The sequence below is a fragment of the Euleptes europaea genome, chromosome 11, assembly GCF_029931775.1.
Source record: "Euleptes europaea isolate rEulEur1 chromosome 11, rEulEur1.hap1, whole genome shotgun sequence".
Classification (NCBI taxonomy): domain Eukaryota; kingdom Metazoa; phylum Chordata; class Lepidosauria; order Squamata; family Sphaerodactylidae; genus Euleptes; species Euleptes europaea.
Genome location: NC_079322.1, coordinates 79,042,486 through 79,070,453, shown reverse-complemented (window position 1 = coordinate 79,070,453; position 27,968 = coordinate 79,042,486). Strand labels below are relative to the sequence as shown.

Genomic DNA, 27,968 nt, shown 5'->3' with positions numbered 1-27,968 from the left:
TACCCGTTGTGTTCTTCTGTCAAACGCTGTGGAAGACAACATCCAGATGTGGCCCCCGCCTGGCAGGTCTCAATTCTGAACTAAATGGGCTTTCCTGAGCTCCGGCTCTCCTCCATTCTGGCTGCAGGTGTACAAACCTAAGCATAGCTGCTAGGAACTCAGTCCCATTAAATGCAAGGGGAGGGCTTACTTCTGAGTAGAAAGGCACAGAATCAGACTGCTGGAGGCACAATATTATCCAAATTCTCTAACCCTCCAGGACCAAAGCATCTCTGGCACAGCCATTAATTTTAAACCAGGTTTAAGATCTCCCCCCCCCATTGACTATCACCCCTTAAGCCCCCATACTAGTCCAGATTAGAGATGGCACAGCTCCACTGAGTTTTAATGCCCTATTATCCTCAGGAACACTGAAAAACAAAATACTAAAGTCAGTGGTGACTGTCCCAGCTTCCGAATATTTACATTCATTTACAACACTTTTTTTCCAATGCGTATCAAAAGCACCATTTAAAAGACCTTTTCTATTGCAGAATTGAAAGGATGGATTGTGGACGAAAGTCTTGTCTGTTCGGTATTCCAGTGTTAACCGGTCTACAGTTAACAACCAGCAAAGTCCTTCCTGCTGATATACATTAACCAGCAGAGGAGCCGGTATTTTTGCAAGACGCTTCGACTGGCTTTGTCAGATCCCAGCCCGGCAACACGCTCTGCGGCAGAACTTCGACTCCTCATCAACTTAAGCATGGAGCTCTCCACTGGCTCAGGTGCTCCCAGGAGCCCAGCTGTGCTTCACGTGTCACTTTAGATTAAACGGACCAGAATGAAATCAGGTCTGGAAGCAGGCAGCCAGACTCGCGGGGAGGTAGGTCGGTCGGTCGGTGTTTTTAGAGGAGAGAGGAGGTGGCGCCTGACCCTCAGCAGGAAGAACCGGCACCCACAGCCCGCTCCGGCTCCCCCTGCGCGGAGCCGCAGCCATGCTGCTGGAGCAGCTGCCTGCAGGAGAAGGCCTTGGGGCAGCGGCTGCAGCGGTAGGGCTTCTCCCCCGGATGCGTCCGGATGTGCTTCTGGAGGTGGTGCTTCTGCATGAAGCCCTTCAGGCAGACAGGGCACTGGTGGGGCCTCTCCCGGGTGTGGGTCCGCTGGTGCTTGACCAGGTGGTGCCGGCGGATGAAGCGCTTGCCGCAGGCGGAGCAGCGGAAGGGGCGCTCACCCGTGTGGGTCCTGTAGTGGTTCGTCAGCTTGCTCTTGTCCACGAAGCTCTTCTCGCATGCCGGGCACTGGTGGGGCCGGTGGCCCGTGTGGCTCATCTGGTGGCGCAGCAGGTGGTCGGAGCGGGCGAAGCGCCGGGGGCAGAAGCCGCAGGCCAGCCGCTCCGCGCTGTCCAGCTCCGCCGCGGCCTCCTGGTGGCTGCTTTGGTGGACCAGCAGGTTGACCTGGAGCCGGAAGCGTTGCTGGCACCACGGGCAGCCCCACACCTTCTCCTCCCCTGGGCCGGGAGGGAGCTCCCCCTTCCCTTCCTCTGGTGGGGAGCTGAGCCCGTGCACAGTGGGGCTCTGGTTCCCCTGGGCCAAAGACATGCAATACCGTTGGGCCGGAAGGCCACCGTGGCTCCTCTGGTGGTTCAGGAGGCCAATTTGGAACCGGAAGCGCTTCCCGCAGTCTGGGCATGCATACGGCCTCACCTCCACAGGTTTCTGCCACTCCTCCATGCTGGCTTTGCCAGCGCTGACACCTCCCCGCTCTCCTGCAGGGCTCCCCGGCCACGTCTGGGAGCCAAGGGAAGTGTCGTCGGGAGCATCCGTGCCTCGGAAGTTGCTCTCGCCGGACATTCCTATTAGCATCCATGGCTCAAAGATTTCTGGCTCCCTCTCTGGCTCCGTTTTGATCGCAAGTTCCTTGTCCGTTGGGAGGGCTAAGAGGGGGAAAGGGAGACTGAGAATCTGTGCTCAGACCGCTCTGCCATCCGCCGCGCAGGCAGCTGCCTGCCAGGTGGCTCTCACTTTCCCAATCCTTTGCCTAGCCCTGCTTATCCAAAGGACCCCGAACCTGAACACAACCCCTTGAGATGAATGACCGTTGCCAACAGCAGGCCTCAGACACTTAGTGTGAAAGCAGACTTCCCCCAGCTGAGACCTCACATAGAGCCCCCCCCCCACAGTGCACTGAAAAGCAGACACACTGGCAGCCCCCTTTCCGGTTACAAAATATGAGGTTTGCAGGTCCACCCGTGCCCCTTGTGGCTTCTGAGAGTTCCCCACAACAGGCCAAAAGACTGTCTCTCTCATCTCACCCACAAGGGCTAAAAATAGATTCATTCATTTATTTACGTTATTTATAGTCCGTCTTTCTCACTTGGACTACACAGATTTCTCCCCGTAAGTTCCCAAGATCCTGACCTGAACCAATTGCCAGCAGCTCAAGTGTGTGTGTGTGCGCGCGTGTGTGTGTGTTTTTAACCTCCTGAGTTGCCTGATCCTACATTAGGGATCGCCTCTTAGCAAGTTGTGCCCAGCTGTCATAGCACAGATGCCCAGACCCCAGGAGATGGAAGATATCTTCCTGTCCCTTCCCTCCCTCCCTATCTGGCAGAAATATCTTGCGGCAGATCAGAGTTGTTTCTTGCAGGGCAGGCGGGAGGGCAGCAGGCCTCCTCCACTAGACCAGGTCAGGCCGACTCACCTGTGCTCGGCTTCTCAGGGGTCAGTCTCTCTGTAGAGTCTCCCTCACCCCTGAAATGCATCTTATCCCAGGGCAGGAAGTGAGGGCTGGGGAGGCCACCGTCTATGAAGAAACAGATTGGGGACCATTACTTCCTAGGTGAGGAGGCTACACTTAAGGCAACGTGTGTAGCTTGCTCATCTATGCCCTACTGGCTGCCCTACTGGCAGGGAACACTAGGTTATTCAGCCAAATGGAAATCGCTGGCCTTGATGATGTTGCCATTTTTTTTAAAGCTGGTTCATAAGAACATAAGAAAGGCCCTGCTGGATCAGGCCAAGGCCCACCAAGTCCAGCAGTCTGTTCACGCAGTGGCCAGCCAGGTGCCTCTAGGAAGCCCACAAACAAGACGACTGCAGCAGCACCATCCTGCCTGTGTTCCATAGCACCTCATATAGTAGGCATGCTCCTCTGATCCTGGAGAGAACAGGTATGCATCATGACCAGCATCCAGAAGAACATAAGAAAAGCCCTGCTGGATCGGACCCAGGTCCACCAAGTCCAGCAGTCTGTTCACACAGTGGCCAACCAGGTGCCTCTAGGAAGCCCACAAGCAAGACGACTGCAGCAGTATTGTCCTGCCTGTGTTCCACAGCACCTAAAATAGAATCATAGAGTTGGAAGGGACCACCAGGGTCATCTAGAAGTAGTAGTAGTGTTGGTTTTTATATGCCGACTTTCTCTACCACTTAAGGCAGAATCAAACCAGCTTACAATCACATTTCCTTCACCTCCCCACAACAGACACCCTGTGAGGTAGGTGAGGCTGAGAGAGCATGACTTGCCTAAGGTCATCCAGCTGGCTTTGTGTGTAGGAGTGGGGAAACAAATCCAGTTCACCAGATTAGCTTCTGCTGCTCATGTGGAGGAGTGGGGAACCAAACCCGGTTCTCCAGATCACACTCCACCACTCCAAACCACTGCTCTTAACCACTACACCCCCTGCACAATGTAGTCCAACCCCCTGCACAATGCAGGAAATTAACAACTACCTCCCCCCCACATCCCCAGTGACCCCAACCCTCCCCCCGCCATGCAGGATCCCACAATCAAAGCACTCCTGACAGATGGCCATCCAGCCTCTGCTTAAAGACCTCCAAAGACGGAGACTCCACCACCCTCCAAGGCAGTGCATTCCACCATCGAACAGCCCTCATAGGCATGCTCCTCTGACACTGGAGAAAATAGGTATACATACGTGAGTAGTATCCATTTTGACTAGTAGCCATGAATACCCCTCTCCTCCATGAACATGCCCACTCCCCTCTTAAAGCCTTCCAAGTTGGCAGCCATCGCCACATCCTGGGGCAGGGAGTTCCACAATTTAACTATGCAGTGTGCATCACTTTGCACTTTGATTTCTAAGAGATACACACTGAACCACTTTTTAAAAATGGAATTGGTACAGAAGAATTCTAGCATTAGGACAGCACAAAGCAACTAAAAAGGTTGCTGAAAGGCCCAACAGACTGCACCCTCTCCTCCAAGCCAAGAACTCCAATCTCTTGTGTTCAAAATACACCTTCCTCATTCAACATGAAAGCGGCACACGTCCAGGAATCTGTCACGAAGAGCGAGGTAAACGTGCAGTTCCTGCTTTCAACATTTAGGAAAGTATCTGTCTTTTTTGGGCAACACTTTGGGAGACAGACTGGATGAAGGAGCCAGAGGAGAGGTCAGAAGATTTCCTAGTTTGCTCCCCAGGCTATGGCTACCTATTTCTAACCTTTTGCTTCACAGTGATGAGAACTAGAATACTTTGCTATTTTACAAAGGGAAGCAAAGATTCCTTGCTCCCAATTTTAGCAGCTACAAAGCACAGATCTTTTTGAAAGGGTCTTTCTCAAGAAGGTGCGTTTACAGGCAGCCTCCCAACGGTTCGGGGTGCACTCATTGAGATCTCTCAGCGTAAACAACTGCTCCAAGGCCGCTTCGCCAGCACTCTATTCAGAGCTTTTCTGTACAAAAGAAAATACCTACTCACACGTGGCAGCGGATGAACGGTGGCAGAATGGGAGGGAGTCGGGCACCGCTGGGCCTTGGCAGGGAAAGACAAGGGTCTCCCACAGGATTGGTGCCATTTAATAGGCTGGACAAAGTTTGGGGACAGATGCCACATCTGTTCTATGAACAGTAGCGCTTTCCTCTGGCACGAGGAGCTTCCCACTCACACAAGAGGTTCTTCCGCCACTGGCAACAGACTCTTTTGCGTGCCAGAGGAGGGGACCTCCACTAGTGGAACGGACCTAACCTGTTATATTTAGAATCCTGCGCTCTTCGGGAAGGACAACATCTAACTACGAACACACCCCGGCTTCCGTTTTCACCTTGCCTCTTCTTAGAAGGCAATTCCACCAGTGTTTTATGCAGAGGCCGAAACCCCCTTGCTCAAGGCTAGCCAGTGATGGAGCAGGGCACAGGGCCTGGCTCCACCCACTGCTCTATGGCGGGAGTGCCCTGGCATCAGCGTATGCCACGTGTCAGTAGTATTCCTCTGAGCATCCATGATGCAGGAGACAAGACAAGCTCCCTTGCAGAGAGGGAAGATGGAAAGTCCAGTTTTCATTCTCCCTGACAGGGGCCCTTGGAAGCACCGATCCTGGGGGGGGGGGAGCCGGTTCTCCAGCAGTGGTAAACCGCAGGCCAGATAGGACACTGTGCCTCAAACAGGACTGGGAACTATTAAGGAGAAAATTCTAACAAAAAAGAGCCCATCTATTTCAAAACTCTGTGCCTTACAACTGGGAGTAATGACCTTTTCTCCACCCCATCTCAACATCCATGCTTATCCCATCCTTCCTCCGAAGACCTCAGGAGGACATGCACAGGTTCTGCCCCTGCGCTTTGTCCCGACGACCACGCAGCAAAGTGAGTTAGGCTACAACACAGTAATTGGCCCAAGATCGCCCGGAGTGCTTGTGGCAGAGAGGGAGCCGTCCACTGCTATTCTCAAAGCAAACGGAGTCGAGAAGTCCGTTTCCCAACTGAGCTCAGAGGGAGTCAGGAACAGACATAACCACCTCTTGCCCCCTACCAACAACTTCTCCAGAAAGGGAGGAGCAGGCAGGAGAAAGGGGCCGTCGTCCAGCAGGCTTCCAACAGGTTCTCTCTCCTTTTCTCCTCCTCTTGACTTTACTTGGATTGGGAGCCTCTGGACCAAGTTCTCTTGCTTTAAACGCCATGCACAGTTCCTCATCAACGCTGTGCAGATACTTGAATGCTGGACTTTCCAACAGCTTTACTAAGTAAACGTCTCGCCATCCCTACATGCAACCAAACACAGACACACTTGCCCGGAAGTGTCTATCTCCAAGGAAATATGTTCAGTTCAACAGAATGCTCACTTACTGGTTTTTTTCCCAATTTTCTAATTTATTTTGTAGTTTCTACGGAACAAAAAAAAATCCAGAAAATATATAAAAGTGTGTGTGGGGGGGTGTTTTTGACTTTTTAGATTTCTTTTTTGTCTTTTTTTTGACAAATGGGTGTTTACGGAAAGATGAAAGGGGGCATCATCTCCAGACCCACAGGAATCTGTCTTGAATATCCGGATGTGGAAGTGTCCTAGGAACCTACAGCTATGGGGTGCTACTGGAGTGGGACAGCTGAGGCATCGTACAGCCCACACCAGAAGCAGATCATGACTACCAACTCCAAGGGATCTCTAGACGCCTTTAAACTGAGGACTTCCAAACCGCTCTCCAGTGCCCGAGTCTACACAGCCCTCAACTCCAGGCGAGGAAGGAGGCACCAGAGAGACTCTCTCTCTCTCCCTGCTCCCCCTTTCTGAGGTAACATTCTATCCCCCACCCAAAAAAAAAAAAACCCTCTGCCCCACCCTGGGGGCAGTGCTGCCGAGCCGCTGCTGAGGAGGGCCTAGATGAAGATGGCGTCCAGCAGCGCCTCCCGGACGGCAGTCCCCATCAGCTGGTTCTGCTCCCGCAGGTGGATCTTCTGGTGCTGGAGGAGGTGCTGCTTCTGGGTGAAACTCTTGTCGCACTCCCCGCAGCGGTAGGGCCTCTCCCCGGTGTGGATCCGCTGGTGCCGGACCAGATCCGAGGGGTGGCTGAAGTTCTTGCCGCAGTACAGGCAGGCGAGGGGGCTGCTGCCCCTCCCCGAGTGCAGCCGCTGATGCGTGACCAGGCCCTTCTTCTGGGAGAAGCTCTCGGGGCAGCGGCTGCACTTGTAGGGCCGCTCCCGCCCGTGGCCCTTCTGGTGGGGCCGGTAGGCGGACTTGAGGTTGAAGGTCTTCACGCGCCTGGCGCTGCCGAATGGCTTGTCCCCCCCCGCCGGGCCCCGAGGGAGGGGCTTCAGGCTGTGGCTCTGCTGGAAGGTCTCCTGGCACGCCAGGGAGGTGAAGGCTCCCCCCCCGGGGTGGAGGCGCTGGTGCAGGGTGAACTGCTGCTTGAAAGTGAAGCTCTCCTCGCATGGCGGCCTGTAGCTGCCCTCCGAGGCGTGGCTCTGCTGGTGGAGCGAGAGGCTTTTCTGAAGCCGGAAGCCTTTCCCGCACTCGGGGCACACAAACAGTTTGTCGCCTGGGCGGTCGCGCTGGCACCCCGCAGCGGGGCTGCCGCCGCTGCCAAAGCCTCCCTCACCTGGCACAGCCTCGTCCCCCTGGCTCCCCGAGTGCCGCCTCTGGTGGATCAGCGTGCCGTGGCGACCGCCAAGGGGCGGGGGGCTGTGGAGGAGGGCGGCTTCTTCGGCACACTGCAGTCCCAAGGTCTCACACAGCGCTCTCTGTGCCTGGAGGACTTCCGCTTGGAAGGCAAGCCCATCATCTGGTGGGGGTTAAAGAAAAGACGTTTGTGCCCGCTCGTCTGCAGCTCCCAGACAGCAAGACCAACACGGGGCCCCCACTTCAGGGGGGCAGCTTAGAGAACGCTGTGGTCTATGCTGTTGCTCTGCTGCCGCCTGTCATGGTCAATAAGCTCCAGGCCAGGCGGCTTCTACACCATTTAACGTATCATGTTTTAAAGCTCACGCTCTGTTTCAGGATTGTTTCAGCTCTGTTTTAGAGCCAGCGTGGCATAGTGGTTAAGTGTCAGCCAAGGATCTGGGAGACCCAGGTTCAAATCCTCACTCTGCCACAGAAGCTTGCTGGGTGACCTTGGGCCAGTCATATTCTCTCAGCCTAACCTACCTCACAGGGTTGTTGAGAGGATAAAATGGAGAAGGATGGGATATACAGAGAGGGGGAAAAGTATTTGATCCCCTGCTGAATTTGCCCGTTTGCCCTCTGATGAAGAAATGACCAGTCCATAATTTTAATGGTAGGTTTATTGTAGCTGTGAGAGACAGAATAACAACAGGAAAAACCCCAGAAACTCGGAAGATAAAAGTCAGAGATTGATGTGCATTATAATGAGTGAAATAAGTATTTGATCCCTTTGCAAAAGATGACTTAGTACTTGGTGGCAAAACCGTTGTTGGCAATTACAGAGGTCAGACGTTTCTTGTAGGTGGCCAACAGGTTTGCACACATCTCAGGAGGTATTTTGTCCCACTCCTCTTTGCAAATCCTCTCCAAGTCAGTAAGATTTCGAGGCTGATGTGTAGCTACTCAAACCTTCAGCTCCCTCCACAGATTTTCGATGGGATTAAGGTCTGGAGACTGGCTAGGCCACTCCAGGACCTTAATGTGCTTCTTCTTGAGCCACTCCTTTGTTGCCTTGGCCGTGTGTTTTGGGTCATTGTCATGCTGGAATACCCATCCTCGACCCCTTTTCAATGCCCTGGCTGAGGGAAGGAGGTGCTCACCCAAGATTTGACGATACATGGTCCCATCCATCGTCCCTTCGATGCGGTGAAGGTGTCCTGTCCCCTTAGCAGAAAAACACCCCCAAAGCATAATATGTCCCCCTCCATGTTTGACGGTGGCGATGGTGTTCTTGGGGTCGTAGGCAGCATTCCGCCTCCTCCGAACACGGCGAGTTGAGTTGATGCCAAAGAGCTCGATTTTGGTCTCATCTGACCACAACACTTTCACCCAGTTCTCCTCTGGGTCATTTAGATGTGCATTGGCAAACTGCAGACGGGCCTGTACATGTGCTGTCTTGAGCAAGGGGACCTTGCGGGCTCTGCAAGATCTCAGACCTTCACGGTGTTGTGTGTTACCAACTGTTTTCATGGTGACTATGGTCCCAGCTGCCCTGAGATCATTGACAAGTTCCCCCCGTGTAGTTCTGGGCTGCTTCATCACCGTTCTCATGATCATTGCAACTCCACGAGATGAGATCTTGCATGAAGCCCCAGACTGAGGGAGGTTGACAGTTAGGGTTGTCACCTTCTCACCAAGCTGCTTGGCAATAGTCTTGTATCCAGTCCAGCCTTGTGCAGGTCTACAATCTTGTCCCTGACATCCTTGGACAGCTCTTTGGTCTTGGTCATGGTGGCTAGTTTGGAATCTGATGGATTGATTGCTTCTGTCGACAGCAGAACCCTAACCCTAACCCTAATCTGGCTGGTTGATAGGGGATCAAATACTTATTTCACTCATTATAATGCACATCAATCTCTGACTTTTGTCTTCTGGGTTTCTGGGGGGTTTCCTGTTGTTATTCTGTCTCTCACAGCTACAATAAACCTACCATTAAAATTATGGACTGGTCATTTCTTCGTCAGAGGGCAAACGGGCAAATTTAGCAGGGGATCAAATACTTTTTTCACTCACTGTAAATGAAGTAAAGAAAAAATTAAACATTAAAAAAATTCTGTTTCTGTTCAGATTTCTGTATTTCGAACCCTCCTGAACAGTTCGCTGGAAGTCCCATCCTGTTGTTTGCACTTGACTTACACCGTGTAGTCTTCGAGTCTCAGCCGCAAGCGAAGCACTCCTGCCCGGCCACCCCAGAAGGCGGCCTGACCAGGGAGGTGCCTGCACCGCACCACCCGAAGGCGGGTTCTCACACCCTCTTTCTGTCCCAAAGCACGCCGGCCAAGAGCCACACCTCCCTTCATGCACACGGACCGTGCGTGCAATTCAAACTCAACCCAGGAATGCCACTGCAGATGCCCCTGACTTCACCCAGGAAGCACTCCCTGGGGGGAGCAGACTGTGGCCCAGAGGGCCAGCTTGGCCTTCCCTGCCCCCCAGCCCAGCATCCCTGGGCTGATCGGATCGGGCCAGAGTCCTTCGCCAGCCAAGCTCGAGGGAACACGCTGGCCTTTTCTACTGAATCTGCTCCAGGCAGCTTTCTTCCCTGACAGTTGATACTGCAGCCTTGTTCAGGTGTCTCATTCCCCCCTCCCCTGTCAGAGGAAAGCAGGCGCCTGCTGTCTACACACACACACACAAAACCCCACATTCTGGGGACGTTGCAGTATGAGCAATTGTCTGAAAGAGCAGAGAAAATCATCGAAACACAATCAGGGCTGGCCCTGGCAAAACAGCAAGCCCAGTGAAGGACAGGGCAGGAGATGAGACAGCAAGGGAGCAGGCGTCAGCCCTGGTCTTACAGGAAGGGCGGGACCTCCCTCCTTGTCTCTGCTCAGCCAGCACTGCTCATTCCCCAGCCCACGCCTTTGTCCAGGTGGGCTCTACACCGGCCTCTCCCCCTCTCCGTGTTCAGGGCCCTCCAACAACTCTGGGCAACCCTCAAGTTTGTCCACAGAGAGGGGAGGGGTCAGGAGCACAGCTCACGGCACCCACACCCCACTGAGAACAGCTCCACATCGCCAGGCACTTGCTTGACCCAGAAGGGGTGGGCCACCTTAGTTAGCAAAACAGACTGGCCTCCAACTCCTGACAGCCCCTTCCTGGGGTGCTGGTTCTCCTTCCTCACATGAACACATGAACCTGCCTTATATTGAGTCAGACCCTTGGTCCATCAAACTCAGACCGACAGCAGCTCTCCAGGGTCTCAGGCTGAGGTCTTACACATCACCTGCTTGCCTAGTCCCTTTACCTGGAGATGCTGCCAGGGATTGAAACTGGGACCTTCTGCATGCCAAGCAGATGCTCTACCAATGAGCCACTGCCCCTTCTCCTCCAGGAATCAAACAGGACAGGTACCTTTCTTCCCTCGAGCTGGTTTGAGGCAAAGGGGTGGCCCCACCCACCTGCTCAAGTCACAGGAAGGTGGTTCTGTTGCTGCTCTCACACTGGCCTTCACTGCAATTCTACCTTTCAGGTGATTTGAGATGTTATACCTGGCAGTTATGGTTGTCAACTGCTTGGAAAGCCTGTTAGATCACAAAGTGGAATTTAAGCTTTACAATCTTCCTCCTCTCAAAGCCACCAAGAGGAAAGGAAGGGGGCTGGGGAGGCAGGCAGGCCATGGACCACTCCTTTGCTTGGAGCTTCCAGCTCAGGCAGAGCCTCCCGCCCAGCACAATGGGGCCCAATGAACCTGCTGGGAACCCCCCCACTTTGTGCGGTGATAAGAGAGCACCGGCTTCAGATCCAAGGCCAACCCCCTGCAGAGCCAGAGACCTGGTGGGCGGCCTCATTGAAGACTCCATTCCCCACCACTCGAAGGAGAAGAACGAGGGAGCTCTGCAAGAACAACACAGAGCGGGACGGGGAGCCCTCGGCACAAGGCCCTCAGAGGTCGCCCAGCACGGAGGAGAGGAGAGGAAAGGAACAAGTTGAGTGGAGCAGGAGTCAGCCACCTGGGGAGCCAAGCTCTTGTTCTTTTTTTAAAAAAAAGATGTTTCAAGGCCTGCTGGCTGCAGAGGAGAGCTTAAGTGGTGGCCGGTGAGATCTCAAATCCTCCAGCACAACCCTGTGAGGCTTCCAGAGGGAAAGAGCTCTGGTGCTCAACATCCAGGCCCTTCCCACATGCTTTGCAGATGCAGCCCGATTCAAAAGCAAGCCAGCCAGCTAATGGTGCACGGTGCGTTCAGACCACAGCACAAGGCTAGGTCACCTCGGTGCACACGCCAGGCAGCACCAGTCTCTCTTGCCCCTTTCCCAAGCATGACACTAGCAAGCCGAAGGCCAGCAAATGAGCTGGCAACACACGTTCGTCCCAATTTGGGACTAGAGACCTCACAGAACAGAGGAAGGGGGAAAAAAGGAAGCAAAACTGCAGAGGCAAGAAGGCTCCCAGCACACCAGAGGGGAGAGGCAGATAAAAGGGAAATCCAACATCCCAGGAAGGTATTTTGTCTTGCCCCCTCCCCCACACACACACATTTAGAAATCTGCAAGAGCAAATTTGCTCTAAGTCAGCAGCCTGGGGACAAAGCTTGGAGATGAATCCGAGCAATGGCTGCAGCAAAGACATGGCACAGGGGGGCAATTCCTACTAAGACCAGCCCATGGGTCCAGGCTGAGAGAGCCTGTAGGATGTAGCAGATAAGAGCAGGGGTCCCCAACCTAGCACCCGTGGGTGCCATGGTGGCAGCTGAAACATTTCGTAACGCCCATCAAGGGGCTTTGAGAAAGTGGGTGGGGCAAGCTGGGGCTTTTGTCCAGCAAAGCTTCTGACAGGCCACTGGAGATCTGATTGGCTGTGCAGATTTTTTAAAACATTGCTTTGGCAGCAACTGGCCACCTCAGCATCTGCACTGTGTGCCGGAATGTAAGCGGAAGCTGTTTTGTGACTGTGCCCAGCGCACTGTGTCACTATTCCAAAGGTGCTCACAGGCTCAAAAAGGTCGAGGACCCCGAGTTACCATGTAGGACTAGGAACAAGGAAACCTGGCCTTGGGCCAGCACCGCCTCCTCTCCAGCTAATCCACCTCCCATCTGAGCCTTGCTGCCAAGAGAGAGCCACCTGCCTGCTGCCCTAAGCTTGAACAAAGAGCAGGATCAAAAAAGCAGATTAACAAAAAAGAGAGCAGCTGAAGGATGTGTGGTTTGAGCAGGAGGCCAACCCAGGAGCCGCCCCAGACCCCCCGCCCCGGCACAGAACTCACCCAGGCTGGGCTTGAGGGGTCGCTTGCCTTCTTCAGAGACCGCGGGGCCCTCGAGGTTCAGCTCTTGATCCTGCTTCACTTGGGAGCCAAAGGACGACTCGGCAGCCCCACAGTCTGTTCAACAAGACAGCAATTACAAGGGCCCCCTTTCAAGCGCCCCCTCCCCATATGAGAAGCAATACATGCATCTGGCTCCTTGCAGGGCCTGTGCAGAATTTCCAGAAGCATTATGCACATATTCTATCAAGATCTTGATTTATAAAACAAATGTTTGCAAGTCTTCTCAGAGACCTACGCTGGGATGTCAAATGGAGTGAGGGCCTAGCCGAGACCAGAGCAAGGTGGTTCTCTCTCTTCTTGATCTGCAGCAGCCCACCTGCTTCCCAAGAACTGGGAGAGGGGTCTTCCCCACTCCCCTTTGGGAGAAGATAAGAATCCAGATGTTTACTTGCATTCAGGTATCATGCAGCAATTAGATTTTTGTTTTGAACTTTTCTTATACACTCTCTTTGCAGGAGTTGCTTCCTTCTTGGCAGCTGCAGTTTCTACTCAGTAAGTTTTACTGGATTCTGTGTGTGACATTCGCCCTTGACAAATTCAGTGGGGGGGTATTAACTTCGCTGCAGCCAAACAAATACAGCTTCGTGCACCTCCTGACTAACATAGTGATTCTGGCTCTGAGCACATTAAGTGCCCTCTACCGAGTGAGACCGTTGGTCTGTCAAAGTTAGTCCTGCCTCCTCTGATGGGCAGCGGCTCTCTGGAGTCTCAGGCCAAAGGTCTTTCACATCATCTCCCACCTGGCCCTTTTAACTGGAGAAGCTGATGCGGACTTGAGACCCTGTGCAAGCAAAAAGCAGGTACTTTACCACCCCTACGGCTTTTGAAAACTCAACACCCTGAGCAACCTCCCACCATCCAGCATCTTTCACTCACCTGTGCTGGAGTCACTTGGACGTGCCCTTCCTTCCACCTCCCTCTGTTCTCCCATGTGAACATTTTCTCCTCCTTCACTAGGACAGGCCAAGCCAGGCCTAAAAACCAATGCTTCTATTTCAGGATACAAAAAAAGGAGAGAAAGACAAGTAAAACGGTTCTTTCTACTCGGCATCCACCTTGAACCACCTGCTAATCCTTATTACAAGCTCACTTGGTGACTTCTTATAATTCCAAGGGAACTCAAAACTGGTTTGTCACTCCGCTTTTCTATAGCCACACAAAATGTCAGAGATACAATTCTATACTGGTATACAATTCCAAATTCTGGCCTATGAGCTTCTCCCTGCTGAATGTCTTGAAGTCCTTTCCCAAGAAGAACTTTCACTAGGAACAGAAATCCTAGCAGGGATGCATCTCTGGGAGAGTGATAAATATGTTGAAGTTTGAGGAAGGAAGACAACCACCCTCCAAGCTGGCCACCCATGTGACTCCACATCTTCTTCTGGTCCAACTCAACAAAAGCGTTTGAGCCAGTATCTCACCTGGGCTGGGTTCTGCAGAAATCTCCTTCTCCTTAGAGACCTCCGCCTCCTCTTCACAGGGAGGCTCCCCTTGCTCAATCCGGGACAGAAGGTCAGGCTTGGCAATTGCATAATCTGTGGAAGAAAGAATACTGAATGGACAATTCGTATTTTAATGTGGGGGGGACGACGACTGTGGCTGATACTGCTACTCCAACTAAAGTGCATGCCCAGTGCGAGGTAGAATATAGAAGTGACACGAGCCACACCCAGAGGCACTGAGATCTTCAACTAATGGGACAGATCCAGCAGAAGAGTTCACAGAGCAGATCTCTCCTCCCCCGCTTCCCCAAGCAGCTTGTTTTTCTTCTACCAATCCTCACACCCTGTGAGTAGCTGGGGCTGAGAGCGTGTGCCTAGCCCAAGATCACCCATGTGGAAGAGTGGGGAAACCAACCCGGTTCACCAGATTAGCGTCCGCTGCTCATGTGGAGGTGTGGGGAATCAAACCCGGTTCTTCAGTTCAGAATCCACTGCTCTTAACCACTACACCACGCTGCACAAGCAAAAGGAGCCACAGTATAGGGTGCTCCGCCAGTGAGGAAAATAAGGTCCAATCGCCTCTCTCTGCAGATGCAAGCCTCAAATGGAAAAGACTATTTTGCCCAACTGCAGTGCCCATTCTGCTGGTCTCACGATCCTCATAGCACAATTTTGGGCCGCTTGGAGAAGGCAGGGAAAGAGGCACTCCTCCTGCAAACTCCTCCAATGGATCTGACCCAGTGGCAGGGAAAGGAAGAGATCCGGAAATGACTGAGGAGTCCCTGGGGGAGAGGACAACCGAGGGGCACGTAAGGGGAGATGATGGCTGTCTGGCAAGGCTTCGCTGGTACAGGAGCCAAAGAAGAATGTCCGGTATGGGGGAGGACCCTGGCAAAAGGGGTCGGGCAGGGAGAAGGAAGGGCTGCCCCCAGAAGGGGCGCAGGCCACAGCAGAACCGCTGGAACTGAAGGAGGAATTAGCAAGAGGAGGCTTCAGCCCAACCCTCCCATCACTTTTTGACGTGATGAAACCTCAGGTGATTTTTGCCTAACCAATTACTAAGCATACTTGAACTGGAGGGGTGGGGAATAACTATTTTAAGAGATTCGTTTCACACAATGAATATAGGGTTTAAGTTAGTTACATTTGATAAAAGGGGTGGTTTGCAAAAATAAATGTTTTTTAAGACTAGAGTTCACTTCCCAGAGAAAAAGTGGAGAAGGGGGGTTGAGCAAGACTATCATGTTCAAATCATCTGGCACGGACCTCAGCGTATCAGAAGATGATTTGAGGATTGGGGCATAAATGCTTCAAATCCCATCCGTATCTCACACAATTCACCAGGCACACCTCATAGATTTTAACCTCCCAACATCCCTGTTGAGAAAGGGAGCTCTGCTAACTTCATGAAGTTAGATTTTTCTTTTTTCGCCATCAAGTCACGACTGACTTATGGCGACTCTGTAAGGTTTTCAAGGCAGGAGACTTTGGGAGGTGGTTTTCCCTTGCCTGCCTCTGTGTCCCTGGACTTCCTTGGTGTTTTCCCATCCAAATACTGGTCAGGGCCACCCTGCTTTGCTTCTGACATCTGACAAGACCAGGGAGAAAAGCAGGATATAAACAAGCAAAGGTAACTCTTGCATGTTCTGTCCTCGTTGCCTCAAAAGGATGCTCTCTGCCATTTACCAGACAATGAAGGCAGAGGAATTCACTTAAAGAAAAACCTAGTGGTACAACACAAGACTCAGCCTCAGCAGTCACGGAGCAGCTAACACAGTCTTTACCCAGAGAGACCAGCGACTCGTAATTGCTCTTCATGACATTCTTGTAGAGTTCCTTCTGCCACTCCTCCAGATTGCCCCATTCCTGCTCGGAGAAGTAGACCGAGTTGTCCTGAAAAGTCACCGGCACCTGGAATCACAACAGTAGCAGAATTAGACTGGCGAGGCTGGGCGGCTGGTGGCTAGCTGGTTGCCTCTCCACTTCGGCATCAGATTCTGCCACCTTCTGCAGCACTGCTGGGTGATTGTTCCTCAGCCGTGGCTCACGGAAAGGCAGACAGGGCAAAGAAGTTGGCTGGCTGTGTATCCTGTCACTCTCTCTAACAGACAAGCTAACTTTCCACACTTCCAACTCCCACTAGCACTTAGGGATCATTCCAAAGTTTACATCCTTCACCAAATTGTCACTGCACATAATGAGTGGGGAGGGGGCCAAATTGGCAATGGCCCTCCCCAACTCCATCTTGAGGCAAGTCCGTTTCAGTGTCAGCACAGAGGCCATTCTCACTGCAGGTAGAGCCAAAGCATGGGGGAGGAGAAGGAGGGAAGAATGGACAATGAGAAGAAGCCCGATGGCCTGTTAACCCTGATGGGCCCTGTCTCTCCACCACCACCACCACTTTCAAATTTTAGACTGCAAGCTCTTCAGGGAAAGAAAGAGCCTGCCCCGTTGTTCAGCGGTCAAGAGCCATTCGCACTGGTTGCGCTTCACCAACAACAGTCATCAGGGACGTCACAAACGCTGTCCAATACACACCCATGAAATTTGCACTCTTGCATCTGACAGTGCTCCATGTCACAACTACTTTGGGAGAGATGAGCTGGCCCCTGCACCAGCCAGTGAGCTATAATTCTGCACACGTTATACTCTATGTTATTCAGAAAGCCCTGTGGGATCAGGGACCCAGTTTCTGCTTCACAGCCATGTCCAATGTGGCCTGGATCAGCACACCACACTCGCCTCATCTATGGCCAGAGACGCCCATCAACCTGTTTTCTGCACAGGGGACTGGAGGGTCCAAGCAGTCCCCGGTTGAGTGGTTTTTAGGCTAAGTTTCTAATCCTTTCTCCAGACATTCATGCCAGTTATGAAACCTTTGGGAATGGCTGCAGTTTCTATAGGACGTGCACTCCACTGCCATCACTTTCTTGCTACCACTATGCTAATAATTAATAATTACGTGCTACCAAGTTGCAACTGGCTTACAATGATTCCTCAAGCTGTTTTCAAGGAAAGAGATGAGCAGAGATGGTTTGCCATTGCCTGCCTCTAGGTAGCAACCTTGGACCTCTTTGGTGATCTCCCTTCCAAATACCAACCAGAGCTGATCCTGCTTAGCTTCTGAGACAAGATCAGCCTAGCCTGCCCCATCTGGGTCAGGCAAGAGATGAGCAGAGATGGTTTGCCATGGCCTGCCTCTGTGTAGCAGCCCTGGACTTCCTTGGTGGTCTCCCATCCAGGTACCAGTGTGGTGTAGTGGTTAGGAGTGGCAGATTCTAATCTAGAGAACCGGGTTTGATTCCCCACTCCTCCACATGAGCGGTGGAGGCTAATCTGGTGAACTGGATTTGTTTCCCCACTCCTCCACACGAAGCCAGCTGGATGATCTTGGGCAAGTTACAGCTCTGTTAGAGCTCTGTCAGCCCCACCTACCTCACAGTTCTATTAAGAGCTCTCTCTGCCCCACCTACTTCATAGGGTGTCTGTGCCAGCCTGGGCTATTCAGGCTGCTATGCTATCTCTACGCTATTCATTGCCAAAATGTTCCCAACTGTTTAAAAAAGGGTAACTTCAAAGCATAACAAATAAATATGTCTGCACAATTTCTATGACTGATCTGGTATGCAGACGTTGAGGTCTCTTGGAAAAGAACAATTCCCAGTGGCACGATTAACCTTCTCAGGCCACACCCAACAATGCCTTTGAGCACATCCTGTAGCAGTCAAATGTTGCCACCCTGGACTGAGCAGCACAGCTGCCCTTGAGGTCCCGGGGGGGGGGGGCTCCTTAGAGTAGCCTTTAACCAGTAAAAAAAAAAGATTCATAATTTGACCAGTCAAATATTGATCCAAGTACTTATAAACTATATTAGAACAGAGATACTTTCATCATCAGTAGGTTTGGTGGAAAGTGCCGTCAAGTCACAGCTGACTTGTGGTGACCCCACAGGGTTTCCAAGGCAAGAGACAAACAGAGGTGATTGACAATTGCCTGCCTCTGCATAGCGACCTCTGGGCTTCCTTGGTGGTTTCCCATACAAGTCCTAACTGGGGCTGAGCCTGCTTGGCTCCCAAGATCTGATGAGACTGGGCTAGCCTGGCCCATTCAGGTCATGGCTCAGTAGGTCTGAGTTTACCAAAACGGAAGAGAAAAAACAAATCAGTTAAATGGTATTGTGAAATAGTGAGATTATGTGATGAGGAATTATCATATTTTTTTACGTTATGTTAGGCAAGTTTAGTGTGTGTGATTCACTGATTCTCAGCATTTTTCCTCAAACACCAGGATGAGCCTACAGTTACAATTTAAAGAAAATAAAAGTAAGACAGAAATAAGGCAAAGTAAGAACAACTATAAAAACTGGCCTTTGTTTTTTAAAAGCAACTGATGCTAAACAGGCAGCAGCCTTGCCTAGCACTTAAGAACATAAGAAAAGCCCTGCTGGATCAGACCAAGGCCCATCAAGTCCCGCAGTCTGTTCACACTTGCCCGTCCTACTCTCTCTTAGGTGCCAGGCAAAAACATTCCTTTTCACCTGGTTTTTAAATTAGGGGGTTGGTGTTTTTACATCATTTTTACAGTCTGCTTCTAGATTAAGAACTACATTTTAAGCTGAAAAATGGTTTTATGCTTTGACTGGGTTTTAAATGCAGCATCTTTAATTGTTAAGATGCCATAAAGCTGTTAACAATGACATAAGCTGCTTCGAGCAAAGTTCACTTTGTAAGCCACTTTTAACTAATTCTCTGGAGAGGCTACATAGAAATTTTCTAAAGAAATAAATACTGCAGGTACCTAGGTCCACAAGACAACAGGAATGAAGACAGCCCAAACCTGCACTGTTATACACAATAAAGAAGTCCACAGTCATTACTCGCCTGCCTGGCCACAAAGATCAATGGTTCAGCATAAACATAATGGTGCCAAAATATTGTCGAAGGCTTTCACGGTCAGAGTTCATTGGTTCTTGTAGGTTATCCGGGCTGTGTAACCATGGTCTTGGTATTTTCTTTCCTGACGTTTCGCCAGCAGCTGTGGCAGGCATCTTCAGAGGAGTAACACTGAAGACACACTGTCCTTCAGTGTTACTCCTCTGAAGATGCTTGCCACAGCTGCTGGCGAAACGTCAGGAAAGAAAATACTAAGACCACGGTTACTCAGCCCGGATAACCTACAAGAACCAATAATGGTGCCAGTCTCTTAGGCCCAGCCTCTGCACACAGTGCTCCTTCCCTGACAGGAATTCTCCCGCCTTTTGCCGGTGTTGAACTATGCTTCAGCATTCAGTATGCACTAATGTCACTGGCTGTGAATAATACCCATAACACCCATCTTAACCACCCTAATTAAAGTGTGACTCATGGGCAGCAGGGAAGACACAACACTGGACCACGGTTAAAAGCAGAGAAGGCTGACTGAACACTGGGAAAGGAAGAAGAGTTGGTTTTTAATATGCCGACTTTCTCTACCTTTAAGGAAGAATCAAACAGCTCACGATCACCTTCCCTTCCCTTCCCCACAACAGACACCCTGTGAGGTAGGTGGGGCTGAGAGATCATTAAAAGAGCTATGACTAGCCCAAGGTCACCCAGCTGGCTTCATGTAGAGGAATGTGGGGGATCAAACCCGGTTCACCAGATTAGCCTCCGCCGCTCATGTGGAGGAGTGGGGAATCGAACCCGGTCCTCTGGATCAGAGTCCACCGCTCCAAATCACCGGTCTTAACCACTACACCATGCTGGTGAGCGTGGCTTCTGATTTGCCAGCCATGGTTAAGAGACCGGTAGATATCTATCGGCATGGGGCCACTGTTGCTCAAGAGCCTGAAAAGAAACCAAAAGAACAAACCAGGTTCTTTCTAGTTCAAGAATGCTGGCCTGCCTGTTCACCTGTGGGCAATCCTTCATTACCGCCCATTAGGTGAACAAGAAGCTACTTTCCAAGTCTGCACAATGCCATGAAAAAAATATCACAGAGTCTTCCCAACCTGCATTAAAGCTGAACAAAAACTTTCAGCAATAGACTCTTTAGTACAACTATCTCAGGCACAAAGAAGTTGGAGGAAGTCAGCAGCAACCAGGATGTTAACCACCACAGCCCCAAGCAGCCTGACCTTGGGAGTTTCCCCTTTAGAACCCGGGGGGAGCCTCAGGATCCAGAAATTGCGATTCTTCAGCAGGTTCTCCATGTTCTCCAGCCTCCTCTGCAGCAGCCCGTACTCCTGGATCAGGGTGCCCAAAGCATTCAGCTTGCACTCCATCTGGTTCCCAAAGTCCACCACCGTGTTCTCACAGTCCACATACTTCTTCTCGTTTGTCACCATCCTTCGCTCCAGGTTCAGCAGCCGCGTGGCGTGAGAATCCACCTTCCGCTCTATGGCTTGGATAGCAGCCACCACCGTCCACAGAGAGAGCTCGGCCACATTCTGCTTGGCATCTCTGACAAAATTCTGCTCGGCCTGCAAGGGCACCGCTTGTCGGGGCTCCATGGCACCACGCTGAGGCTACTGGCAAGGAGAAAATGGGCAATTAATTTCATTTATCTGGGTTTATGGCTTACCCCACCCCTAGGAGTCAAGCACTTTCCCTTACATTAATAGTATACATAGTATGTTTTTGCTTTTTTGCTTGGAATTGGCCTTGAACCTCACAATTGCAATAAGTTTACAGCTTATTTTGTGTACATAAAGCATTTAGCTTCCTCGACAAGATTCAGACAGACTTTGCCTGGAGACTTTTCTGTGCCACGGGGCCACTTCCACAGGGCCTGCTGCAGCCACCACTGTAACTGCACCAACCCACAAACAGGCAGGGCCTGGTCTTCCAGGGTCTAGTTTCCTCCAGGGGGCTGCATGGCAGAACATTTGCTTCCCCAGCTGCTGCAACGTTAATGCTGAAGGATTCTCAACACCTCACTTTTACCCAATTAAGTGTTACTTTCTCACGTGTGTAAAATGCAAATGAAAAATGCACATCTTAAGTCTGGGAGGGTGAGATGCATCTCCAGCCACCCAGCACAAGAGCCATTTAAAGTTACAGAAGGAGCCATCTTCAAAGCCTCTTTCTTCCCTCCATGCATCTGGGCAAGTCTAGAACAATCCACAAGAAGCTGGCCTATAGTGGTTTTGAGGTAGTGATGGTTTTATGGGTTTTAAGAATCATAAACTCAGCTGCTGCACATCACCTTGACACCCAGTGGCTAAGAGTGTGATTTCTTTATTGTTTGTTTAGAAAATGTCTGTGCCACCTCTCTAGAGAACCTGCTCAAGATGGCTTACAAATTAAAACATAATAAAAACATAATATGCCATAAGAGTTAACAATTTTAAAATAGTTTTTAACCCTCTCCATTAAAAACCCAGTCACAGCATAAAACACTGAACGACTGAAAGTAAGTCTCAGAACATTTCAGACTAGGAGTAGACTAGTCTCCTTGAGAAAGGCAGATGTTAAGTAAATAACTACCCCAGTAAAGGATTAACCTCTTCATGAAAAGCCTGGATAAAGAGAAACGTTTTGGCCCAGCACCTAAAGGAGAGCAGCAAACCTCAAGGGGAAGGGGCATTTCACCCCTGCAAAAGCCCTCCTGCTGCTCTCCACCCACCTCTCCTCTGAAGGTGGGAGCAGAGAAAGCAGGGCTTGGAAGGGAGATCTCAGCGAGACAGTATAGGAGAAGGCCATTCTTCGGGCACCCCGATCCCAAACCATTAGGACTTGAAGGACCAGCACTCTGAATGATGCCCAGAAACAGACAGGCAGTCCGTGCAGATCTTTCAGCAAAAATAGCCTGGTGGCCGTGGTGTTTTGAACTAGATAAAGTTTCTGGTCCATTATCAAAGACAGCTCCATGCAGGATACATTACAGTAATGGCCAGATCATGCTTTATGGCCAGATCATGCTTTATGAAGAATGGCTGTAGCTGGTGTTATTTATTGGATTTTGAACCCACCCTTTCCCGACCAAGTTTCTAACAATATTCCAATTTAAAATACAAACCACGTATTATATAAATATCATTAAAACCGATAATACAATTTAACAATTTGATAATTAAAACCAGTGGCGCCTTTAATATTGGTACCGGTGGCATCAGGGCCAGGTGAAGAGGCAGAATTAATCGATGTAAAAGTACAAGAGGTTATCAGCCAAAGCTGACAAAGGGGGCTCCGTGCCACAGAGATCTGAGCCTCCAACCACAGGCCAGGATCCAGCAGCACCCCCAAGCTACAAGCCTGCTCCTTCAGATGGAATTTAATCCCATCCACAACAGGCTGACTTATAATATTGAGTAAATAAATGGTCATGTTCCAGCTGTGCGTGTTGGCCGAGCAGCTAATGATGCTCTTACAGCCTCCCTCACATATATGCATGTTTGCCTGATGCTACCTTATTCAGAAGGAGCCTATTAGGCCTTCAAGCCCAGTCTTTGCCAGTGGTTTTCAGCTACAGGCTGGGACCCATAAAGGGGTTATGCCCCACCCTCAGATGATGGTGGTACCCCTAAAAAGATCATTATTTCCTTTTTGTGATGGGGAGATTTTGTTTGAAGAGTTGCAGAAAGATTTTTTTAAACAGAAAAAGAAGATGCAAAGAGAGAGAGGGAATCAGATACAAAAGGGACCAAGCTCCACCTAATTTAACATTAATGCTTAAAAGAGTAATTCTGCAGAGCTTTTGTCCAGTTGCACCTGCCAAAATTCTATCCTCTGTCATAGTTGGAAGGGACCACCAGGGTCATCTAGTCCATCTAGTCCAACCCCCTGCACAATGCAGGAAATTCACAACTACCTCCCCCACACACACACCCAGTGACCCCTACTCCATGCCCAGAAGATGGCCAAGATGCCCTCCCTCTCATGATCTGCCTAAGGTCATAGAATCAGCATTGCTGACAGATGGCCATCTAGCCTCTGCTTAAAAACCTCCAGGGAAGAAGGGCTCAATACCTCCTGAGGAAACCTGTTCCACTGAGGAACCACTCTAATTGTTAGAAAATTCTTCCTAATGTCTAGACAGAAATTCTTTTGATTTAATTTCAGCCCATTGTTTCTGGGGCAAAAGAAAACAACTTGGCACCATCCTCAAGCCCTTTTAGTACTTGAAGATGGTCATCATATCCCCTCTCAGTCTTCTCCTCTCCAGGCTAAACATACCCAGCTCCTTCAACCTTTTCTCATAGGACGGTCTCCAGACCCCTCACCATCTTCGTTGCCCTCCTCTGGACATGTTCCAGCTTGTCTACATCCTTCTTAAATTGTGGTGCCCAAAACTGAACACAATACTCTAGGTGAGGTCTAGCCAGAGCAGAGGAAAGTGATACCATCACTTCGCATGATCTGGACACTATACTTCTGTTGATGCAGCCCAAGATCGCATTTGCCTTTTTAGCGACCACATCAGCTGTTCAACATGAACTAATTCTGTTATTTTTTGCTCTCTGGTCACTTAGGCAAAGGTTGAAAATGGACATATATTATGTTTTTTTAAAAGAGAGAGTTAACTCTCAGGTAAGGGTTTAGTGGCGACCCCCAGCTTTGAAAAGAGTTAAGATGACTGGTAATTCTTCAAGGCCTCAGGCAAAGCCAAGCCCTCCTCCAACACCTGCCAACCAAGATCCATCCTGAACTGGAGATGAACCTGGGACTGTCTATGCCAACTAAGCTCTCTCTTGCTGAACGATGGTCCCTGCAGCTTAACCGGCATCTGCTGCTAGGAATGTGCCTGAGGGCAGAAGACATTTCTGAGTGAGCTCCCACTCCGGTATGGGAGTCCACCTGGCTCAGAGACTGACTGGCAGCAGCTTTCGGGCAAAGAAAAGCCACTCTCAGCACCTGCCATTTGGACCCCTTTTTGGGTAGGTGCCAGGCCATGGAGCCAGGACCCGCTCCGATCCTTCCTCGGCCCTGCACAAAAGGGAAGCCAACCCCAGGAAGCATCCCCCACCCCCGGCACAACCACCTCCCTCCTGTCTTCCTGGACATAGGGGGCTCTTCTTGCTCTCACAGCCACAAGCGACCCACTTCTGACCTAGAGTTGCCAACCTCCAGCTGGGGCCTGGAGATCTTCCAGAATTACCACAGATCTCCAGACTACAGAGATGATGAGTTCTCCAGGAGAAAAAATGGCACCTTTGGAGGGTGGACTCTAGGGCATTATAAACACACATGAAGCTGCCTTATCAGTCCCTTGGTCCATCGAGGTCAGTATTGTCTGCTCAGACTGGCAGCAGCCCTCCAGGGTCTCAGGCAGAGGTCTTTCACATCACCTACTTGCCTGGTCCCTTTCACTGGTGATGCCAGGGATTGAACCCAGGACCTTCTGCATGCCAAGCAGAGGCTCTACCCCACTGGCAGCCCTAGAAGACAGAGATCAGCTCCCCTGGAGGAAATGGCTGCTTTGGAGGGTGGGGCTCCTTGGCATCGCTCCCCCACTGGGCTCCCTCAACCCACCCTCCACCCCCAAATCTCCAGGAATTGAGTTGGCAACCCTACTCTTACCCTCCCCCATTCTGGGGGGGGGCAAGGGAAGCAACTCTGCCCCTCTTTGCGAGCACTGCTGCCTCCTCCTGCTCCTCTTGCTTCCCCAACCCCACAAGGCAGCCAAGGCCGCCCCCCGCCGCCCCCCACCCCCTTCCGCACCCCCTCCCGCACCCCTCCCCCTCCCAGGCGACTGCTCTGAGTCCCCCCCCCGAGTATATTCCCTCCAAGCATCCCCCCCACTCACTCCCGCCTCGCCTCAGGCGCCCCCTCCCCCCACCTCAGCCTTTTGTTCCCCTCCCCAGCGAAGAGGGGCGGGGCAGACCGGAAGCCAGCGGCGGCGCTCTCTCGGGCGGGCGGGCGGGGGGGGTGGGCGTGCCGCCTCCGAGGCCGCCCGAAACGAGCCTGGCGGCGACCGGGTGGGGGGGAGGGGCGGAGGCGCGAGAAGGGCGAAAAGAGGCACCCACCCACCCACCGGAGCCCTCTCACTCACGCAGCCACCGCGCATGCGCGGCTCCGGGACGTTTAAAGAGCACGGCGGCAGCGCGCAGGCGCGGACCTGCAGCCCCTCGCTTTCCTGCTTGCGCCGCGGCCACAGCGCCTCCTGCGGAGGGAGGAGCTCGCTGCAGCCTGCCCGCAACGCCTCTCCCTGCATCCCTGGCTGCCGGCAGCATCCCCTTGCAAGGGGGGGGGGGGCGGCGGCGGCGGCCGGGACCCCCCTCCCTGCCGGCAGCCCTTCGCCGGGGAGAGTGGAAGGAAGGGCGCGCAGGGAGGAGCAGAGGCGGCCAGCGAGGGCCCCTGCCCCAGGTTATGCCAGCCCTCCAAGCAGCGGGCTACAAGCCAAGCGGGGGGGGGGGCTTTGGGGTCCAGCTACCCCCCCCCGCCGGGTCCATCAGCATCATCGATCGCAGCAGCTCAGCATTGCTCACAGCGTCAGATGAGCATGCCTGTTATCCTGGGTGCTGTGGAGCGCAGGCAGGAGGATGCTGCTGCAGTGGTCTTGTTTGGGGGCTTCCTGGAGGCCGCTGGTCGGCCACTGTGTGAACAGACTGCTGGACTGGATGGGCCTTCTTGGTCTAATCCAGCAGGGCCTTTCTTATGTGTGTGTGGGGGTGCCAAGCTCTTCAGCCGATTGGTGGTCCTAGCGACAGCCCCACGAGGCAGGCCGGAAGGACAGCCAAGGATGCAAGAAGATGGCCTTTTCTGAGTTCACTGTTTGGGGAAGGTACCAGCTTGGAAGTACAAACCCTGCGGCAGCTGGGGCACAACCTGCTCTAACGGCCAGGCAAGGCAGGGGAAGGCAGAAGACCGCTTCGGGGGATGTGAGGCAACAGTTTAACTTGCTTGCGAACTCAAAATCGGAGTGGGAACGCAAGTCCTGTTACTTCAGCACACCTTTTAAGAGCATCAGAAGAGCCCTGCTGGATCAGAGCAGTGAGGGTCCATCTAGCCCAGCATCCCGTCTCACATAGTGGCCAACCAGTTCCTCTGGAGGTCCAACAACAGGGCACAGAGGCTGAGGCTTTCCCCTGATAAGAACCTCAGAAGAGCCCTGCTGGATCAGACCAGTGAGGGTCCATCCAGTCCAGCATCCTGCCTCACATAGTGGTTAACCAGTCCCTCTGGAGGTCCAACAACAGGGCACAAAGGCCAAGGCCTTCCCCTGGTGTTGTCTCCTGGCATTGGGATTTAGAGGTTGACTGCCTCTGAACGTGGAGGTTTCCTTCAGTCACCACGGCTAGTAGTCATAGACCTCTCCTCCATGAATCTGCCTAATCCCCTTTTAAAGCCGTCTATCTAGGCCATCACTACAAACCACCTCCAAATGCCTCTTGCCATACGTCCGCTGTGACTTGATGGCAAAAAACAAACAAACACCTTCTTTCCCAGAAAAGACAAATTAGAATGGACTAAAATCTGCAGAAAGATGCTAATTTTGCATCTTCAATGCACAACACATTCCCATGAACAGAATGTTCTTGATCCAGGTGGGAAATTAGAATGCCCAGGCCCTGGTTTGGGAAATCATTTAGCATCTCTTCCCCTCAAGAGGAAACATACCCTCAATGAGCCTCATATGTTACTTGTGTTTGAAATTGAAGTTCGAACACCAAAAAGATCTGTTGGGGGGTGGGGAAGTTATCAAAGAACAAGTTTTTAAAAGACTCGGTGTGCCCAGTTGTGCCACTGCACAAGGTTAGTCCTTCCATTGCTTCTCCTGCTCTCTCTGCACTCCTCATCAGGTTCATCCCCTAGTTAAAGGGACTAGGCAAGTAGGCAATGTGAAAGACCTCTGCCTGAGACCCTGGAGAGCCTTGGAGAGGGACCATGGCTCAGTGGTAGAGCATCTGCTTGGCATGCAGAAGGTTCTAGGTTCAGTCCCCGGCATCTCCAGTTAAAGGGACTAGACAAGTAGGTGATGTGAAAGACCTCTGCCTGAGACAATACTGACTTTGATGGACCAAGGATCTGATTCAGTATAAGGCAGCTTCATGTGTTCATGTGTTCCAGGTGCTTCCCAGAACACAATGCCCCAAGAGAGAGTCACGGGGAAGAGCTATGGCTCAGTGGTCGAGCATCTGTTTGAACATAAGAAAGGCCCTGCTGGATCAGACCAAGGCCCATCAAGTCCAGCAGTCTGTTCACACAGTGGCCAACCAGGTGCCTTTAGGAAGCCACAAACAAGACAACTGCAGCAGCACCATCCTGCCTGTGTTCCACCGCACCCAAAATAATAGGCATGCTCCTCTGATACTAGAGAGAATAGGTATGCAGTATGACCAGAATCCATTCTAACTAATAGCCATGAATACCCCTCTCCTCCATGAATATGTCCACTCCCCTCTTAAAGCCCTCCAAGCTGGCAGCCATCACCACATCCTGGGGCAGGGAGTTTCACAATTTAACTATGCGTTGTGTGAAAAAATATTTCCTTTTATCTGTTTTGAATCTCTCACTTTCTTTAGCAGATGACCCCGTGTTCTAGTATTATGGGAGAGGGAGAAAAACTTCTCCCTGTCCACTCTCTCCAAACCATGCATAATTTTATAGACCACTATCATGTCTCCCCTTAGCCGCCTTCTTTCCAAGCTAAACAGCCCTAAGCGTTTGGCACACAAAGTGGCCCAAGTTCAATCCCCGGCATCTGCAATTAAAAGGACTAGGTAGGAGGTGAAGTGAAAGACCCCTGCCTGAGACCTTGGAGAGCCGTTGCAGGTCTGAGTAGAGAAGACTGACTTTGAGGGTCTGATTCACTATAAGGCAGCTTCATGTGTTCATCTGAGTTAATGAAACAAACCTGAAACCTTAAGCATTTGCTTACCAAATGAAATCAGACTCCACATTTATTATCAAAAAGAACAGAACGGGGTGGGAGGGAGAAGCAAGTAGGAGATCTGGGGAGGGG

The 27,968-nt window shown here is 51.6% G+C and overlaps 1 protein-coding gene across 1 annotated transcript; it reads right to left on the bottom strand.

Moving 5' to 3' along the window:
* Positions 1–917: 917 nt before the first annotated feature.
* On the bottom strand, positions 918–27,931 carry LOC130484271 (zinc finger protein 777-like). Its single transcript, XM_056857175.1, has 7 exons — positions 27,885–27,931; positions 20,200–20,589; positions 15,869–15,995; positions 14,064–14,177; positions 13,519–13,632; positions 12,583–12,696; positions 918–1,915 (listed from the first exon to the last, which is right to left on the bottom strand). The coding sequence occupies exons 2-7, from the start codon at positions 20,572–20,574 to the stop codon at positions 918–920; spliced, it is 1,842 nt and encodes a 613-aa protein (XP_056713153.1). The 5' UTR covers positions 20,575–20,589; positions 27,885–27,931.
* Between the last annotated feature and the right edge of the window lie 37 nt (positions 27,932–27,968).

What these genes read in the sequence shown, in the direction of transcription:
- LOC130484271 (XM_056857175.1), bottom strand. Translation starts at nt 20,574, where the DNA reads ATGGAGCCCCGACAAGCGGTGCCCTTGCAGGCCGAGCAGAATTTTGTC. An exon ending in CTAAAGGGGAAACTCCCAAG is followed by an intron (nt 15,996 to 20,199) that starts GTCAGGCTGCTT and finishes TTGTGATTCCAG; the next exon opens with GTGCCGGTGACTTTTCAGGA. An exon ending in CGAGTCGCTGGTCTCTCTGG is followed by an intron (nt 14,178 to 15,868) that starts GTAAAGACTGTG and finishes TTTCTTCCACAG; the next exon opens with ATTATGCAATTGCCAAGCCT.